This window comes from Vicia villosa, linkage group LG6, assembly GCF_029867415.1.
Source record: "Vicia villosa cultivar HV-30 ecotype Madison, WI linkage group LG6, Vvil1.0, whole genome shotgun sequence".
Classification (NCBI taxonomy): domain Eukaryota; kingdom Viridiplantae; phylum Streptophyta; class Magnoliopsida; order Fabales; family Fabaceae; genus Vicia; species Vicia villosa.
In genome coordinates, this window is record NC_081185.1 from 152,087,259 (window position 1) to 152,105,229 (window position 17,971).

At 34.5% G+C, this 17,971-nt stretch overlaps 4 protein-coding genes across 4 annotated transcripts; 2 read left to right on the forward strand and 2 right to left on the reverse strand.

Moving 5' to 3' along the window:
- Window positions 1-1,233: 1,233 nt before the first annotated feature.
- LOC131612797 (uncharacterized) lies at window positions 1,234-1,850 on the forward strand. The gene has a single exon (XM_058884543.1). It carries the CDS (start codon window positions 1,234-1,236, stop codon window positions 1,657-1,659), a length of 426 nt encoding a protein of 141 aa, XP_058740526.1. The 3' UTR covers window positions 1,660-1,850.
- Window positions 1,851-2,855: 1,005 nt separating this feature from the next.
- LOC131612798 (GDSL esterase/lipase At1g09390-like) lies at window positions 2,856-5,369 on the reverse strand. The gene is made up of 5 exons (XM_058884544.1): window positions 4,994-5,369; window positions 4,365-4,553; window positions 3,917-4,077; window positions 3,502-3,766; window positions 2,856-3,378 (listed from the first exon to the last, which is right to left on the reverse strand). The coding sequence occupies exons 1-5, from the start codon at window positions 5,256-5,258 to the stop codon at window positions 3,146-3,148; spliced, it is 1,113 nt and encodes a 370-aa protein (XP_058740527.1). The 5' UTR covers window positions 5,259-5,369; the 3' UTR covers window positions 2,856-3,145.
- Window positions 5,370-9,578: 4,209 nt separating this feature from the next.
- On the forward strand, window positions 9,579-16,141 carry LOC131615007 (uncharacterized). Its single transcript, XM_058886528.1, has 3 exons — window positions 9,579-10,724; window positions 11,103-11,400; window positions 16,089-16,141. Exons 1-3 carry the CDS (start codon window positions 9,579-9,581, stop codon window positions 16,139-16,141), a joined length of 1,497 nt encoding a protein of 498 aa, XP_058742511.1.
- Window positions 16,142-16,945: 804 nt separating this feature from the next.
- On the reverse strand, window positions 16,946-17,467 carry LOC131615008 (uncharacterized mitochondrial protein AtMg00810-like). Its single transcript, XM_058886530.1, has one exon. It carries the CDS (start codon window positions 17,465-17,467, stop codon window positions 16,946-16,948), a length of 522 nt encoding a protein of 173 aa, XP_058742513.1.
- Between the last annotated feature and the right edge of the window lie 504 nt (window positions 17,468-17,971).

Here is a 17,971-nt window from a genome sequence, read left to right on the forward strand (position 1 = left end):
ACTCTGTTCAAATTAGTACAAATCTTATTAATATAGTCATTGGTTTTGGTTGGTCGCACAGACTTGAAATTGGTCTATACTAATGCAATATTAAATTGGTTTCAATCTGATAATGATATTGTGTTTTTCGGGTTAAGACACTAATGATTGATTAAGACTTAAATTTATTGATGATTAGTTTTTATGGGGTCCATTAAGGTATGGTGACCTACACCTATACCTAAAGTATCCTCTTGAGTGGAACCATCTACCCGCAAGATGCTGCAAAATATTAGGCAATCTTATAAAAGTGAAAGAAAATATTGCGTAATGGGTATGACGAAAGATGCTCAATTAATCTTCCGAACTTACTATTCTACCCTTTTTTTCATTAGTCACTCATTTTCACTCTCATGAGGGCATATTTGTCAATCCAATAACCTCCAATCAAACGCGGTATTGACCTATGTTGTTGCTAGTCAACAATATCGTTTTGGTTTATTGAATTCAATAACCATTCTCATAGTTGATTTGGTGAAGTGGCAATTTCAATTTAATTCCGGAAAAATTTTATTTGTTAGTTTCATTGAAAAGACAGAATTTTTTTTTTTTATTTTTTTTTAGATTTATTGAAAAGACAAAGTATCTCATTCATATATTGTTTAAATATTTAAGTTACTCAATGTATAAAACAAGGTTTTTCTTATAAATAAGACTGGTGCAAAAAGAATTCACATGAGTCAACCGTTTATTTATCAATATATCAAGAAAACATGAAAATAAGAAAGACAAGAATAAATCACAGTCAATTATTAATACCATCATCTAAGATCCCTATTAAAAAGGAAATTAAATTTAAAATTAAGTTTAAATTCACTTATAAAATAATGACATGTGTACATTCTTACAGTTCTTATTTCTTATAGCAATTCTCTTTTTAAAATTATTTCGTATAACAATACTCTTTTTAAAATATCAATATGATTTAGTGAAATACATCCAATTCATTGAATAACAGTGTAATTGTTAATTTGTTATTATAATTTTATTGTTTTTTTAAGATAAATAAATAAGATATTATTGATTTGAATAAGAAACTCTATATTAATATCTTTTTAGTTTAGTTGTTAGTAATAATCATATACTCCATAATATAAATATAAACAAGAATGTTATTTATTATTATTTTTTCTCTACACGGCAAATATAAATATAGTCATATTGTGTTAAGTCATTAATTGTCAATTGAGGAGCATGGAAGGGGAAAGAAGGAAGAGAAAAACAGTAGAAGAGGAAGAAGAAGAAAACGATGATGAGAAAATGGAGAAGTTTTTTGCTTTGATAAAGAGCACAAGAGATCTACTATCGAAACCAGACAAAAAAGTTGAAGAAAAAAAGGAAAAGGGTATTTGGAATCCAACGTTTCAACTAGAAGATTTCATTGGTTGTGAAGAGATAGCAAAGAGTAATAATAGTAGTGTTTCTGTTTCAGTTACTCATCATCATGATGCTAAAGCTGGTTCTTCTTCAGAGAAAGAAAAAGAGATTATGATGATAGTAGAGAAAGAATGTGTGCAAGAAGCAGCTGCAACAACAATTTCAGTAGATGCATCAGAGGAACAAAATGAAGAGAAAGAGAAAACAAGTGATAGTGGTTTAGACTTGAATCTTTCTTTGTAATAGCAACAATGAACATACAATATGATGGATTGATTTGTATGTAACATCACCATTTTAGATCGAATATATGTTTGATATACTATGGATTGATTTGTATGTAACATCGCCATTTTAGATCGAATATATGTTTGATATACTATGGATTGATTTGTATGTAACATCACCATTTTAGATCGAATATATGTTTGATATACTATGGATTGATTTGTATGTAACATCGCCATTTTAGATCCAATTTATGTTTGATAACCGACACTTATACTTATATTCAATTACCTTAAAATTTCAAATTAGTACAAGTGTTATTAATGACTTGTTATTCATGTTACCTTAAACTCTGCAAGAAAAATTTGAAGTGTATAGGAAACTTCCTAAATATGCATATTTTCAACTTATACCAACACATTTTTCACATTGCTAGTTAATGATTGACCATTTTCTTGGTGTATATTGTAAAAGAGCATCAAGCTTATTTTGTGGTCACATCTTGTTAATCTGGATTTGATCAATTCTCACTTCTATTCATTATCATTATTTTTTTTTAATCTTTTATCTAAAAAATTATAAATGTATTAAAATTCAATGGCCTTTATTTGTTTAGAATTCATAAGCTCATTTTCAATTCTTTTTCTTTCTTATGGTGACATTGCCTTGTCAGTTGAGAAGATTCAAATCCTATTAATTAGTTATTTCTAATGTTGACAGTATAGATTTACATTATTTTAATGAAATGTTGAAAACCTAAGAGAAATATAGAATAAAACACGATTTTAATCCCTACGAAACATTCTCATTTCAACTTTAATTGTACTATTTTTTTTATAAAAAATATTAATCCTCCACTTTCTACGTTTAATCCCACTTGCTTTTTTGATAAATGTGTAAACAAGGTAAAGCTCTAATGGTGAATGTTTGTTGATGCCGTGCCAAAGTTATATTATTACTATAATTTTTTTGTCAGATTGGAATTTCATTCTTTTAAAGTATGAAATATTGCAAGTTCGAACTTGCCTTTCTGCAATCGAATGTCTATATTTTATGTACAACTAACTGTCAACTGAATTGACTTATAGAACATATATATAATACTATTTATTCATGGCTGAAAGTGAAAGGAGATATGGGACACAATCCTGGTTTTATTAACCTTGATCAGTAAATGTTTGCTTTCACATATTGTTCATAGTCAATTGATATTAATGGCATAGCTAAAAATGCATCATTTTTTCTCATCCATTGTTTACATAATACAACATCAAGCACTCCCCTTTGGGAAATAACAAAGATACTGTCTTTTGCAAAATGAGTAACGTTTGAATTACAATTTTGCATGCCCCTGATTTCTTAGAGCTTAAGCAAGAGCAAGACCAAATGACAAAACCATGTTCTTGGAGAATTACAGACAGTAATACAACATCAAATGAACTAAACTTATGTTCACTGTTTTGCACTTTTGTAATGTGCATAATTTAATCACCAACAGATATCAGTGGCTGCAGAAGAAACCAAAAGGTGTCCGTGGCGTGGAATAAGCCGTCGAAAGTATTTTAGAAGCTATCCATGTATTTGCAGCCTCGGTGTAATGGATTCCATCCCAACTCACATGCCGTGTTCCTTCATCGCAAACCTGATAACCAGGTTGACCACATGTCACTCTTACGTCGAAATTATAAGGTGGTCCTCCGTAGCCGCAGCATACCATCAACGGATTCGTGAAACCTATTTGATAATGTATCAACAAACTCCATCAGCCATGATAATAATAACATTCAACAAGCATTTATATGTGTTCGCATCAAGTGGAAAATGAACTGAAACAAGCACGATGTTTGCTTGGATTACCATATTTGGCGGCATTTGCGATGAGATCAATCTTAATGGCATAAATATCAACATAAACCAACGTAGCATCCTTCAATTCAGTTCTTATTTTCTGGCTCGAATGATACAGTGCTTCGTTAAACAATCTTGCAGCGGAATTGTAACTAGAAAGACATCCAAATGAATCGAGGTCTTTCTTGTCAGACAGTGCGATTAATTTAGGAAGACAGCCAAAGGGTCCGGTATTGTGAAGCCAAAATTTCCTGCCACCTTCATTATACAAACTCTGCATACCAATAGATGAACCAAACATTAAATTCCCTGAAGAACAATTAAACCAATGCAGAAACAATAGTATAGTCCATATTTTTTGAACAAAGATGCATATATGGATGATTTGAATTAAGTAGAGTAGTAACTAACGTACGAGACCAACCTTAACAGCATTCTCAATTTCAGCGATAACTGTTGGGATCTTCTTGACGACTTGCGCATATGATAGATTTTTGGTAAATGAATCAGCAAGGTCATTTTGCCCAATATCAATCAAGTAAAGTGCACCGCGGAAGCCTTCTTCGTTGATCATATTTTTTGCACCTATAATAAGTTTGCAGTGCAATTAGTTCATTCTTGGATTCAAATTTTAGTTATAAACAATTTCACAATTTTACTAGCATAACATTCACTTGAATTTGTTAGCTGTCTTTAAGGAAATGATCACATTTACCGATTTTCATATTTAGTTTCATCCGGTTCTAACATATCTACCTAACATATCTACCAAACGCTACAATAGTTACATGTCTACGATATCATTAATCGGGTCAGAAAAGAAATGTAGCAATAAAAATTTTCAAACTAGGACAATAAGAAAATCTATCTACCTGAGGTAGCGAGTTGAAGGCTACGAGCTTTGAAATGCTGGAACTGCATGACCTGAATATTCAAAGCGAAAGGAACATATTTTGGGAGGGTAGAGGATCCGACCACTGCAAAGCTTGCTCCATTTGTGAATGTTGATCCAGACAAGGAGTCCAAGTATGGTGTCAAAAATCTTGTATTCAAACTTTGGCCTGCCAAAGGTTGGATAAATATTAAAAAATTCAATAAAAATATAACAGTTTAATATGGTTCAAAATTCAGAAAGTATAATCTATATTATTAATTTTAGCTTTGTTCGGATAAATTTATTCCGGTTCAGTTCGGTTTATATAACTCGGTTCGGTTTTTTCACTCAAATAATCGGCCCTGGGTATTTGTATTGTACAAGGAACCGCGGGATATGGGTTAAAAAACAAGATCCAAAAACACGGGCCCCACATACTCGAGAAAGCTACAAGTTAAAACAAAAAGAAATACTCCATAAGCTAAAAAAGTCGATACGATGTCGTTTGAAATCCGCATCATACACACAGTGAAGATCCAAACGACATGGCTCCGATTTTGATGTGAAAAAAAAGTAGTAATAAAATTGAAATTGAAATGTTGGTAATTGGAAGAAGAAAGAACTTACAGAGAAAATCGATGACTAATCGTCCATCGGACAACCGACCAGTGGATCTGTGAAAAAAGGTCCGACCATTGGGAAGATTCACCGGAAAACCAAGTCCAGAAACGAGTCCACCCGTGTCCGAGTTCGAATCTCCGAACACGAATAGAATCGCAGGTTTATTGCATCCACCACTCAATGTAACAGCAGCTACTGAAGAATAAGAAGAAGAAGAAGAGAAGATAGATATCCATAGAAGTGAGATTGAGAATGCCACACTCAAACTCATAGTGTAGTTTAGTGTCGGTTGAAACTTGCTAATCTACCTTCTACTTCTACTTCGCTACTAGTACATACTTAGTTGCCATTTTTAACATATAAATAAATATACATGTGATTCAGTATGGACTCAATTTTTTTTTTCCTTCTGCATTTTTATAATATAATAATTGAAGATATGGATATTTTTTTTCAGATATGTGCTATTTAGACACAGAACAAAATTGACGCACCGAAAGATACATTTAATTCAAATGTTTTTTTTAATTGAAAGAAAAAGAAAAGAAAATATCAAAATCGGAGAATATATTGATTGATGTGTGATGTTAACTTTTTTTTTTTTTTTAGTAAAATACTATAGTTGAGATTAAAAATATTCGTGGTGCGAATTGAATGTTTTTAAACTGTGAAAAAAAAAGAGAAAAAAAAAATCCAAATAACCATGTTTAATAATTTATTTACACCAAAAACCATATTTTTGGCAAAATTACGCATATGACCAGGTTTCAGAGGTGGTCTCCACATAGGAGCCACCTCAGGTGGCGCCAAAGACCAAAACCTCTTAACCTATGCGCCACCCAGGGTGGCATCAATGCATATTTTTCCCTTTTTAGCCACCTAGGGTGGCGCCTATGTATATATATATATATATATTTTTTTTTTTGTTTTTTTTTTGTTTTTTTTTTAATTGTTTATATACTATTTTTTTTAAATTTTTTTTTATTTATTAACAAAATTGTTTTAACAATTAAATAAATAATGAAACACCACATGTCATTCATTCCAAACATTACAAATACAAGAAATGCAGAAACAACATTAGAAATACGGTCATACAGTTCAAACATTACAAATACGGTACACAAAAGATAAATAATAAAACATGGATATTATGCTATTCACGACCCCTCCGACCATGACCCCTCCGACCTGGCGCCGGACCACGACCCCTCTCACCGCCAGTTCCGCAATCTGGAACTACTCGAATCCGGTTGGAAGGATCTCGACGACCGACTTCTCCACGACCCCCCTATTCCTTGGTTGTTCTTGTTGTGTCTGGGTAGGCGGTCCTCGGATTAGCCCCTCCATGCGCTCATTGGACATGTATTCTTGTATGTTGCTGTCAAATAGTCGGGTCCCATGCCCTCAAAGATTTGTCTTGGCGGTGGAGTTGCGTCACATGGTCGGTAAAATCCAGCGCTTGATTGACCTTGAAAAAATGGCATTGTTTGCTGGGGTGTGGTGTACCCATATTGTTGGTGTTGTGGAAATTCGTACTGTGACGATTGAGTGGTCATTTGCTCGTTTGGGTCGTAATTGTCATCTAGACCCATGTCGGGGCTGGGTTGCCTATTGTAGCTGGAGGGGCCGGCGTCGCCGTGTTGTTGGGTGAAGGCCCATGATTGTTGCTGGATGGGTTGCCTAGTGGAGGAGGAGGGGCCGGCGTCGTAGTGTTGTTGGGTGAAGCCCCACGATTGTTGTTGGACGGGTAGCCTAGTGGAGGGGTCGGCGTCACGGAGTTGTTGGGTGAAGCCCCATGATTGTTGTTGGAAGGGTTGACTTTGGTAGGGCGTTGTTGGTGTTGTTTGAAATTCCTCATGGTCAGGTTGTTCGGATGTTTGGCGTTGTCGGCGTTGTTGGCGTTGTTGTCGTTGTTGGGGTGGTTGTTGGGGTGGTTGTTGTGCGTATTGTTGGGGTGGTTGTTGTGCGTATTGTTGGGGTGGTTGTTGTTGGCGGGGGTCGTGTAGGTAGTAGGGGTCTGACACATACATATCGGGGGTTGTGACTGTTCTATACCAAGCAAGGTATGTCGCGGTTGGAAACATGGGGAGTTGGGCAACAGGGAATTGTAACAGACGGCTGCGACGCTGCCTCCACATCTCACAAAATTCAGGTGCGAATGTACGATAATCTGCGTGGTCCCATTGATTGTTAACTCTTTTAATATGCCAGCGACCCAAATCAGTGGGGGGATCCGGGATCGGTTGATGCATGCCAAACTGCAGTCTCACACGGTCAGATTGGTGCATCTCAATGATGTTGAACCTTATTATCGGTACTACTGCAGTCCAAACTTCCCGGTCACTCTCGTTTGGCTCATGGTCTAGCAACAAGTATGGTCTCCAATTAAACTGCGTGGGAGAAAAAATAACATATTATTAAAAAGCATGATGAATTGTAATACATCTATATGATCATATAAAAGTTTAGGGATAATACATCTTCAGCTCGGAGGTGATCAATTAGGTCCCAATATAAAACAACACTCCCCCTCGGATTCTTACTGTAATCCAATTTAGGACCACAGAACCTAAAAAATAAAGAGCAAAAATGTTATTTCAGATTTTTATGAAAAAGATAGTTAGCATTCAAGGAATAGCGTTGAAAAAGAGAAAAAGACGTACCTTGTTGCATAAGGGAACGTGTAGCTGTTCCTGCCTACCGGGGACAGCGTCGGCATTCTCCACCAACCCCATACTTGTAGGAGGAACGCACATCCATAGAAGGTGCACTTCTCGGCAACCGCGTTCTTACAAAGAGACTGGTATAACATCGCCAAAACGGCGGACCCCCAACTATATTTCCTAATCTTGCTAATACTGTCAAATTTACTTAAATAGAAAAAGTTGACAGTGTTACCTGTCGACTCCGGGAATAAAAGTTTACCAAACATCAACATTATATAAACCTTAGTCATTAACCAAACATGCTCCTCAGTAAAGTTGTCCATCAAGACGAGTTCATCATAGTAATCTCTAAGGGAGACCAGACTGATACCCTGGCCTCTTGAACCTTGAGTAGGCACAACTAGATCTCTTCCCAACACTCTCTCGCACATTGAATTAGCATGTTGAACAGATCCATTAACAGCCTTGCCATCAATGGGCAGACCAAGTAACATATAAACATCCTCTAGAGTAATAGTACACTCACCTATTGGAAGATGAAACGTGTGGGTTTCAGGCCTCCATCGCTCTTGTAAGGCAAGGATGAATTTTCTGTCTATGGTGTTGTTGTTAACTTTTATGATATGTCCGAAGCCACATGCTTGGAGATTCGGAATAATCCTCTCGTCGGGTTCAACGTAAGCGTGAGAACGTGTACGGAATCGGTCAACAGCCTAAGAACCACAAATAAATCGATTAAACTGGATATCATATACGCATAGATGTTTAGAAATAAATAAGTATAAACTTACAAAGGTCGCCAAATTCGCTCTAGTTCCTCTGTGTGTTTCACCCATGGTAAGAAGTTGTTGAGCCATTTTCAAGAACTCTTTAAGTTTTCTGCGGAATTGAAAATGCAAAGTGGTTTTTTGAAGAAGAAGAATATATGTTGGTGAAAAGAAAGCAAGTATATGAGAGTATTTATAGAGGGTTGGTGGTTGTTGATGTTAAGTGCATGAGGGCCAAGTGGTGAGCATGCATGTGATACAGATATCAAAGTGATAAAGATGGGTTCACATGCATTCTGTGTTGAAATGACCATGCATTCCCGTGTTTTGTGCTGACTTTGTCTAGGCATGCATGCATTAATTGTTTCTGGCAGAATAGACTAGGCCTGCATCCCGTGTTCGGTGCTGAATTGTCTAGGCATGCATGCATACAGTATTCCGATGCAGGTAGATCACATGCTGGCGGATCAGATTAGGGTTTTGGCAGTGGGGACCACTAGACAAAATTAGGGCAAAAAAAAACAAAAAAAAAAGAAAATACACTAATGCGCCACCCCAGGTGGCGCCATGCTGGAAAATTTTTGTCTAATGCGCCACCCCAGGTGGCGCCTACATGCTACTGTTATTTTTTTTTTGTTGAAAATTTAGGGTTAGGGTTTGGTTAGGGTTTTCTATGTTTTTTTTTTTGAAAATTAAGGGTTAGGGTTTGGTTAGGGTTTTCTGTGTCACCGAAAATAATTAGCATACAGTCTTCGCATGTGATTGTACAGTGTACACTGTTCAGTATGGTTGTGTCTGGTCAAGTCGACTGTAGTTCACCAGTGGCAGGCACACCTCAAATCAACTCAGGCATTCATTTTCCGTCAACTTTATTCGCATGTGATTGTACAGTATGGTTGTGTCTGGTCAAGTCGACTGTGCAACAGTTCAGCAGTGTCATGCACACCTCAAATCAATTGTGAAACAGTCTGGTGTGCAGCAGTGTCATTTATTCATCAAATCAACTCAGTACGCATGTGATTGTATAGTATTCGCCTTCATAATTGTCATCACTCAATGTTCGTCTACATAAAGGAAACCTATAACGTGTAAACTAACACAACACATTACACATCTGATTACATATTTGAAATAAAACTCTCTACCCACTCAACAATGGCCCCTCCGCAATACATTATCAATGCTCATATTTTTGGCGAGACCTATGACAACGAAGAAGTTGGTTTTCTGTTTAGAAACACTGAGGTTAAACGATTTTGTTTAAGCAGAAAAGCAAATTTCAGTTACTTCAAAGGGAGATTAGAGACGAAGCTTGCAATGGGTGGTGTATCCCAGATTTTTTACCAATATCGATTTCTTCGTGGAGACAACCCGGTCAAGTTTATCCAAGTTGAGATCAAAGACGATGAAGACATGCAGAATATGTTTGCCAATCATGAGTATTCTGGTTACGAATGCATAGAACTGTATGTTACTCTACCAGAAGTTCAAACCACACAAATGGTTGAGTCACAAGTCATTGATGCACTTGGAGACGAGCAAGAAGAGGTCGACGTTGTAGATGAAGAAGAAGAAGCACCAGAAATAGAAGTTGATAACCTGGTAAACGAGGAAAGTGAAGATGAACCGGAAGTTGTTGTACCACGAGATCAAGTGCATATGCCTCCAGTGCACATGAGGAACCTGAATTTTGATGGGGATGACGAACCATCGACTGATATTTTCTATGATCCATACACCCAAACAGATCAACGGTTAAAAGTAGGAGACAAATTTCGTTCTAAGGAGGCATGTATCATGGCCATAAAAAGATTTCATATGGCAAACAATGTTGATTTTAGAGTTGATCGCGCCAATGTCGAAAGGTACAAAATTTACTGTAGTAACACTGATTGTGGATTCAGGTTGCATGCATCATACAGGAAGAGAAGTGACTCATGGGTTATAGGATATATTTCCCAAGATCACACATGTATTAACACAAATGTTTCACAAGATCACCGTAAGCTCAGTTATGACATCATTTGTCAAGAAATCTTGCCTCTAGTTGAAAAAGATCCATCGTTAAAGGTGAAAACGATAATCTCTCATATCGTTGCAACGTACAACTACACTCCGTCTTATAGAAAGGCGTGGCTGGCGAAGACCAAGGCGATCGAAGTTGTGTATGGAAATTGGGAGGATTCGTATAAACGACTCCCACATTTCTTATATGCGCTTCAAATTTATGCTCCTGGAACTGTTACTATTTTAGAGACCCTTCCGGCGCAATCTCCAGACGGAACATCACTTCAAGGAAATGTGATATTCCACAGGCTCTTCTGGGCTTTCCGCCCATGTGTACAAGGATTTTCATATTGCAAACCAATTCTTCAAATAGATGGAACTTGGTTGTACGGAAAATATAAAGGCACCATGTTGATGGCTGTGGCTCAAGACGGAAATAGTAACATCTTTCCTGTTGCTTTCGCTCTTGTGGAAGGAGAAACTGCTGGAGGTTGGGGTTTCTTTCTCAGAAATCTTCGGACACACGTTGCCCCCCAACCTGGACTTTGCTTGATTTCAGACAGACATGCTGCCATCGAGAGTGCGTACAACAATCCAGCAAACGGGTGGCAAAACCCTACATCAACGCATGTTTATTGTATTCGACACATCGCACAAAATTTCATGCGGGAGATAAAGGACAGGGCTCTTCGGAAGACTCTTGTAAATGTCGGATATGCGTTGACGCAACCGACGTTCCAATATTATCGACAAGAAATTGTAGCGGCAAATCCAGATGCAGGCAGATGGGTTGACAGTCTTGCTAGAGAGAAATGGACCAGATCATACGACAACGGGAAGCGATGGGGGCACATGACTACGAATCTTGTGGAGTCTATGAACGGGGTGTTTAAGGGCATCAGACACCTTCCGATTACTGCCTTGGTGGAAGCAACATACTATAGGATGGCTTCTCTTTTCGCAAGAAGAGGTGAGCGTTGGAATGCAGTTATAGAATCCGGACAATTATGGAGCGAAACATGCGTCAAATTCATGAAAGAGCAATCTGCCAAAGCCAACAGCCACATTGTGACATCTTTCGATCGATTCAACCGGACCTTCAGTGTTAAGGAAACGATTGACCATAACGAGGGCCTTCCGAGACAACAATACAGGGTTCTTATAGATGAAGGGTGGTGCGATTGTGGAAAGTTTCAAGCCTTTCGGATGCCATGCTCTCATGTAATTGCAGCATGTTCGTATGCGCATCAAGATCCGTTAGCACTTTTATCTCCCATTTACAAGGCAGATACCTTGCTCGGGGTGTACAACAACTCATTTCAAGTGATGGCAAAGGAGGATTATTGGCCTACGTATGAAGGGGACGTGGTTTGGCATAATGATAACATGCGGAGAAAGAAAAGAGGCCGCCCGAATAGCACCCGGATCACAACCGAGATGGATCATGAGAAAATGGTACGAAAGTGTAGCATATGTCGTGAAGTCGGGCACAATAGAAATACCTGTCCTAACCGTGGATCAAATTCCACCAACAATTAGTTGTATGTCATCTGTATTTTTATTGACAATGTTTTTGTATTTGTATTAGTATTCGTATTTGTATTTGTATTTGTATTTGTATTTCTATTTGTTATGTATTTGTATTATCCTTTATTAAATCAACTAGTTATGTCTTTGTCTCGTAGTGAAATTGTCTTCATGGCCCATACTGCCACTCTTTATTTTGGACAGTCAGTCAAATACGCATGCTTTCGTCCAGCTCCATCAAGTCAGTCATTGATCAGTGTGTCTGCATTTATCATACATGTTAGGCGTGCTTGTAAACAGTACGCAACATCATTAATTTTTTCTACCCACTACTATTATAAATTAGGGGCTCCTATGGTTGAGTTTACACACAGATACACAAACTCCAAATACCAAACAATCACACAAACACAACCATGCCTCGCCGGACAACCACTAGGCCAGATGGATGTCACCGGACAACAGAGTTGCCGCCCCGGAGATCAACATGGCGTGCCGAACCTGAGCCGGAGTATCGCAGAAGGAACGGACATGTCATATTCTCCGCCGTCAAACCTCCCATGCCGGTTATATTTTGGCATATCTCTTCCGTCGAGCAACTCAAGAGGACTCTCCTGAGATTTTTAGAGGGGGAGTACGAGGCCGGCGAACAGATAAGAAGCATCAAGAGGCTTAAAACAAGGGCCGATCCTGTGACTGGAGCAACGATAAGTTTCTGGCATAAGGTGGAATACGACATTGATGCCATTCAAATGATGCATGGACCTAATGACATTGTTTTAACCGTGGTGATTTCTTAGATGCTTTACTTTATCTTTTCTGTTGGTTATTTTCTATGTATCATTTGAATGATCAATGAACTACTCTTTTCCGTGGACACTCGACTTAGCCGATTCACTGAACTTAGCCGATTCACTGAACTTATATATTTATGTTGAAAACCATTTTATTAATAAATAAAAAAAATTAAAAAAAAAATAGTATATAAACAACAAAAAAAAAACAAAAAAAAAACAAAAAAAAAAAAAAGCAAATGAGAGTAGGCGCCACCCTAGGTGGCTAAAAAGGCCAAAATACTCATTGAAGCCACCCTGGGTGGCGCATGAGTTAAGGGAATTTGGCCTATGGCGCCACATGAGGTGGCTCCTATGTGGAGACCACCTCTGAAACCTGGTCATATGCGTAATTTTGCCGAAAACATGGTTTTTGGTGTAAATTATTTATTAAACTTGGTTATTTGGATTTTTTTTTCAAAAAAAGAAGCACGCGGCTCGATTAAGTTTAATTGATCTTTAAAAATGAAACTGAATGAAATTAAACTAAATTCTTACGGTTTAGATAGGTTTGATTTTTTATTAGACTTTTATTGAATCATACATAAATATATATAGAGGATAATATAATTTTGTGTTTATTTATTCATACATTATCATAAAATAAATTTGTTGTTTAAATAAATTTATAATTTGATATATAAAATAAATTTGTTGTTCAATAATTTTTTACTAGACCAATTTAATTTTGAACATCCATACATGTCAAGTTTGATGTGCAACAAAGATATACATATTTTTAAGCGAATCTTGCGACTTGCAAGTTTAAATTTATTTTAGAGGAACATCTTCAATTAATTGAACATGTATGTAATTGCAATACAGAGACATAAAACATGTTGTGTCATCTACAATATTTTAATAATAAAAATTTTATTTATTAAAAAATTACACTATCAAACAATTATAATTATGAATCTCGCCGCATCATACTTTTATTTTAATTTTTTTAATGACATAACACATTTTTAATTTTTATTAGATAATAATGTAAAACAATTTTATTTTATACTCATTAAACTCTTTATTTATAAATATATATATATATATATATATATATATATATATATATATATATATATATATATATATATATATATATATATATTTATTTATTTATTTATCGACTAATTTTTGATACTTTATAAAAGACTCAAAGAATAGAGTCTCCATACACAGTCAATATTCAATACTATGATATACACAATTAAATACCAATATCCTAAGAAAAATATGTTTACACATACAAATATATAAATAATATTAATTATTTGAAAGTGACATTCATATGATTTTATATTAGGCAACAGAGACATGAAAATTCGTACCTCAGGGTATATGAGACGGATAGCTTAATAGATATATGTAGATAAAATAAATGAATATTTAAATATTTATTTTTCTAAAAGATACAAATGTGAGTTTAATGATATCCATGTTTGTCAATAAATTATAAAAATTACTTAAATATCATTAATTTATTATATTATATTTTTTCACCTTCTATAAATATCCAGTCTTCTCATTTTTTTTAAAGTTTTCTTTAAAGAAAACATTTCATATTCCATAAAAATCTTATTTGATCGTTTCATAATTAAACTTCTTCTATACTCTATTTCTCACTTCAACAATTCTATCATCCAACCAATTAGTACCACCATTCTTCCATTCAACCAGTGTCTCCCTTCATACTCCTCTATCGTTAGCTCTTCCACCATAACTCACAATCACAATATATTCCATTTGTTTTGGATCAACATGAAATATATGAATATTATGTTTAGATGTTATTATATTTTGGTGAAAAAGAAGGAAATTAACGTGATGAAATTTTGTTGTTGAATTGAGAGCGGGTTGTATGAATGTTATATAATAATAATTTTTTGTGTATTGGAAGTATTTTTTTAAATTAATTTTAGAAAAAAATGTTATCCATGGATATATGTATGTTGGGTCAAAAGAGTTTTCAAGATTGATGAGAGAAGAAGAAAGAAAACTGTATTTGAAAATTTATTATTACTGTTAAGTGTGCAGTTGTGTTTAACTATCACAATAACTTGCCTATTTATAGACGATCGATATCTCTATCCATGTGATTCAGTATGGACTCAATTTTTTTTTCCTTCTGCATTTTTATAATATAATAATTGAAGATATGGATATTTTTTTCCAGATATGTGCTATTTAGACACAGAACAAAATTGAAGATATACATGTGAGAGTAGGCGCCACCCTAGGTGGCTAAAAAGGCCAAAATACTCATTGAAGCCACCCTGGGTGGCGCATGAGTTAAGGGAATTTGGCCTATGGCGCCACATGAGGTGGCTCCTATGTGGAGACCACCTCTGAAACCTGGTCATATGCGTAATTTTGCCGAAAACATGGTTTTTGGTGTAAATTATTTATTAAACTTGGTTATTTGGATTTTTTTTTCAAAAAAAGAAGCACGCGGCTCGATTAAGTTTAATTGATCTTTAAAAATGAAACTGAATGAAATTAAACTAAATTCTTACGGTTTAGATAGGTTTGATTTTTTATTAGACTTTTATTGAATCATACATAAATATATATAGAGGATAATATAATTTTGTGTTTATTTATTCATACATTATCATAAAATAAATTTGTTGTTTAAATAAATTTATAATTTGATATATAAAATAAATTTGTTGTTCAATAATTTTTTACTAGACCAATTTAATTTTGAACATCCATACATGTCAAGTTTGATGTGCAACAAAGATATACATATTTTTAAGCGAATCTTGCGACTTGCAAGTTTAAATTTATTTTAGAGGAACATCTTCAATTAATTGAACATGTATGTAATTGCAATACAGAGACATAAAACATGTTGTGTCATCTACAATATTTTAATAATAAAAATTTTATTTATTAAAAAATTACACTATCAAACAATTATAATTATGAATCTCGCCGCATCATACTTTTATTTTAATTTTTTTTAATGACATAACACATTTTTAATTTTTTATTAGATAATAATGTAAAACAATTTTATTTTATACTCATTAAACTCTTTATTTATAAATATATATATATATATATATATATATATATATATATATATATATATATATATATATTTATTTATTTATCGACTAATTTTTGATACTTTATAAAAGACTCAAAGAATAGAGTCTCCATACACAGTCAATATTCAATACTATGATATACACAATTAAATACCAATATCCTAAGAAAAATATGTTTACACATACAAATATATAAATAATATTAATTATTTGAAAGTGACATTCATATGATTTTATATTAGGCAACAGAGACATGAAAATTCGTACCTCTGGGTATATGAGACGGATAGCTTAATAGATATATGTAGATAAAATAAATGAATATTTAAATATTTATTTTTCTAAAAGATACAAATGTGAGTTTAATGATATCCATGTTTGTCAATAAATTATAAAAATTACTTAAATATCATTAATTTATTATATTATATTTTTTCACCTTCTATAAATATCCAGTCTTCTCATTTTTTTTAAAGTTTTCTTTAAAGAAAACATTTCATATTCCATAAAAATCTTATTTGATCGTTTCATAATTAAACTTCTTCTATACTCTATTTCTCACTTCAACAATTCTATCATCCAACCAATTAGTACCACCATTCTTCCATTCAACCAGTGTCTCCCTTCATACTCCTCTATCGTTAGCTCTTCCACCATAACTCACAATCACAATATATTCCATTTGTTTTGGATCAACATGAAATATATGAATATTATGTTTAGATGTTATTATATTTTGGTGAAAAAGAAGGAAATTAACGTGATGAAATTTTGTTGTTGAATTGAGAGCGGGTTGTATGAATGTTATATAATAATAATTTTTTGTGTATTGGAAGTATTTTTTTAAATTAATTTTAGAAAAAAATGTTATCCATGGATATATGTATGTTGGGTCAAAAGAGTTTTCAAGATTGATGAGAGAAGAAGAAAGAAAACTGTATTTGAAAATTTATTATTACTGTTAAGTGTGCAGTTGTGTTTAACTATCACAATAACTTGCCTATTTATAGACGATCGATATCTCTATCCATGATGCTTGACATGCTGCATACGATGCATCTACGTACTCAGCTTCACATGATGAAAAAGCCACAATGCTTTATTTCCCTGAGCTACAAAAGATTAGAGCACCTTTGATCATGAATATGTAGAATGCAATACTCTTCTTCTCGTCTTGATCTCCGCTAAAATCTGAATCAGTGTAACCATATCCTTTTACATCTGTGCTTGTCTTCTTTTGTCTCGACATCAACACACCATGATCAATCATACCCTTTATGTATCTCGACACCCTCTTAATTGCTATGAGAAGACATTCTTGGGGTTTCTCCATGAATCTGTTCAATAGCCCAACACTTTGATAGATATATAGTATGGTATTGCATAGATACTTCAAGGATCCAAATATTCGTTTGTACAATGTTGCACTTACAAACTCATCATGTGTCTCCTTCTTCAACTTTGTTCTAGTTTTTAATGGCGTTGCAACTGTTTCACAATTGCTCATTATGAACCTTTTCAAGATGTATTGGACATACTTCTTTTGGTGCAAGAACACTCTTTCACCTGTGTCTATGAACTCCACTCCTTGAAAATATGACAAGTTTCCTAGGTCGGACATTTCATACTCTTGCATCAGTTTTGACTTGACTTTTCTTATCTCATCTGCACCTGTAATCAACAAATTATTTACATACATGCATAAAATGATTTGATTGATTATGGCAGCATCATTGACATACACTCAATGTTCGGAAACACACTTTGTAAAACCTGTTTCGATCAAAAAGCTATCAATTCTCTTATTCCAAGCCCTTGGGGCTGTTGAAAGTATTTGTGGGTAAATATTTTCTGTAATATATCGTATCCACAGAGATTGGTTAATATCAATGCCGTTCTATAGTTGTTTATTTTGAGTTAAGAAATTTGGTTTGGTTTGTTTTATACTAATAATAATATCAAAAGCAAATAATAAAATAAAAGCAAGTAAAGGACTTTGTGTTAACAATTAAAGAAAGATGTTGAGTCTTTAGGGTTCATCAACCTAATCCTATACAATTATCAATTAATTCTCAATAGAACAATCCTTTGAATCATTATCTTCACTTATCCTCAAATAAGATTC

Excerpts from the sequence above, each read along its gene's own strand:
- LOC131612797 (XM_058884543.1), top strand. The coding sequence starts at position 1,234 with ATGGAAGGGGAAAGAAGGAAGAGAAAAACAGTAGAAGAGGAAGAAGAA.
- LOC131612798 (XM_058884544.1), bottom strand. The coding sequence starts at position 5,258 with ATGAGTTTGAGTGTGGCATTCTCAATCTCACTTCTATGGATATCTATC. Across the intron at positions 4,078-4,364 it reads CCTTCAACTCGCTACCTCAG|GTGCAAAAAATATGATCAAC; the intron begins GTAGATAGATTT and ends AACTTATTATAG. Across the intron at positions 3,767-3,916 it reads AAATTGAGAATGCTGTTAAG|AGTTTGTATAATGAAGGTGG; the intron begins GTTGGTCTCGTA and ends ATTGGTATGCAG.
- LOC131615007 (XM_058886528.1), top strand. The coding sequence starts at position 9,579 with ATGGCCCCTCCGCAATACATTATCAATGCTCATATTTTTGGCGAGACC. Across the intron at positions 10,725-11,102 it reads GAACATCACTTCAAGGAAAT|ATAAAGGACAGGGCTCTTCG; the intron begins GTGATATTCCAC and ends TTCATGCGGGAG. Across the intron at positions 11,401-16,088 it reads TTCTCTTTTCGCAAGAAGAG|GCAACAGAGACATGAAAATT; the intron begins GTGAGCGTTGGA and ends ATTTTATATTAG.
- LOC131615008 (XM_058886530.1), bottom strand. The coding sequence starts at position 17,467 with ATGTCCGACCTAGGAAACTTGTCATATTTTCAAGGAGTGGAGTTCATA.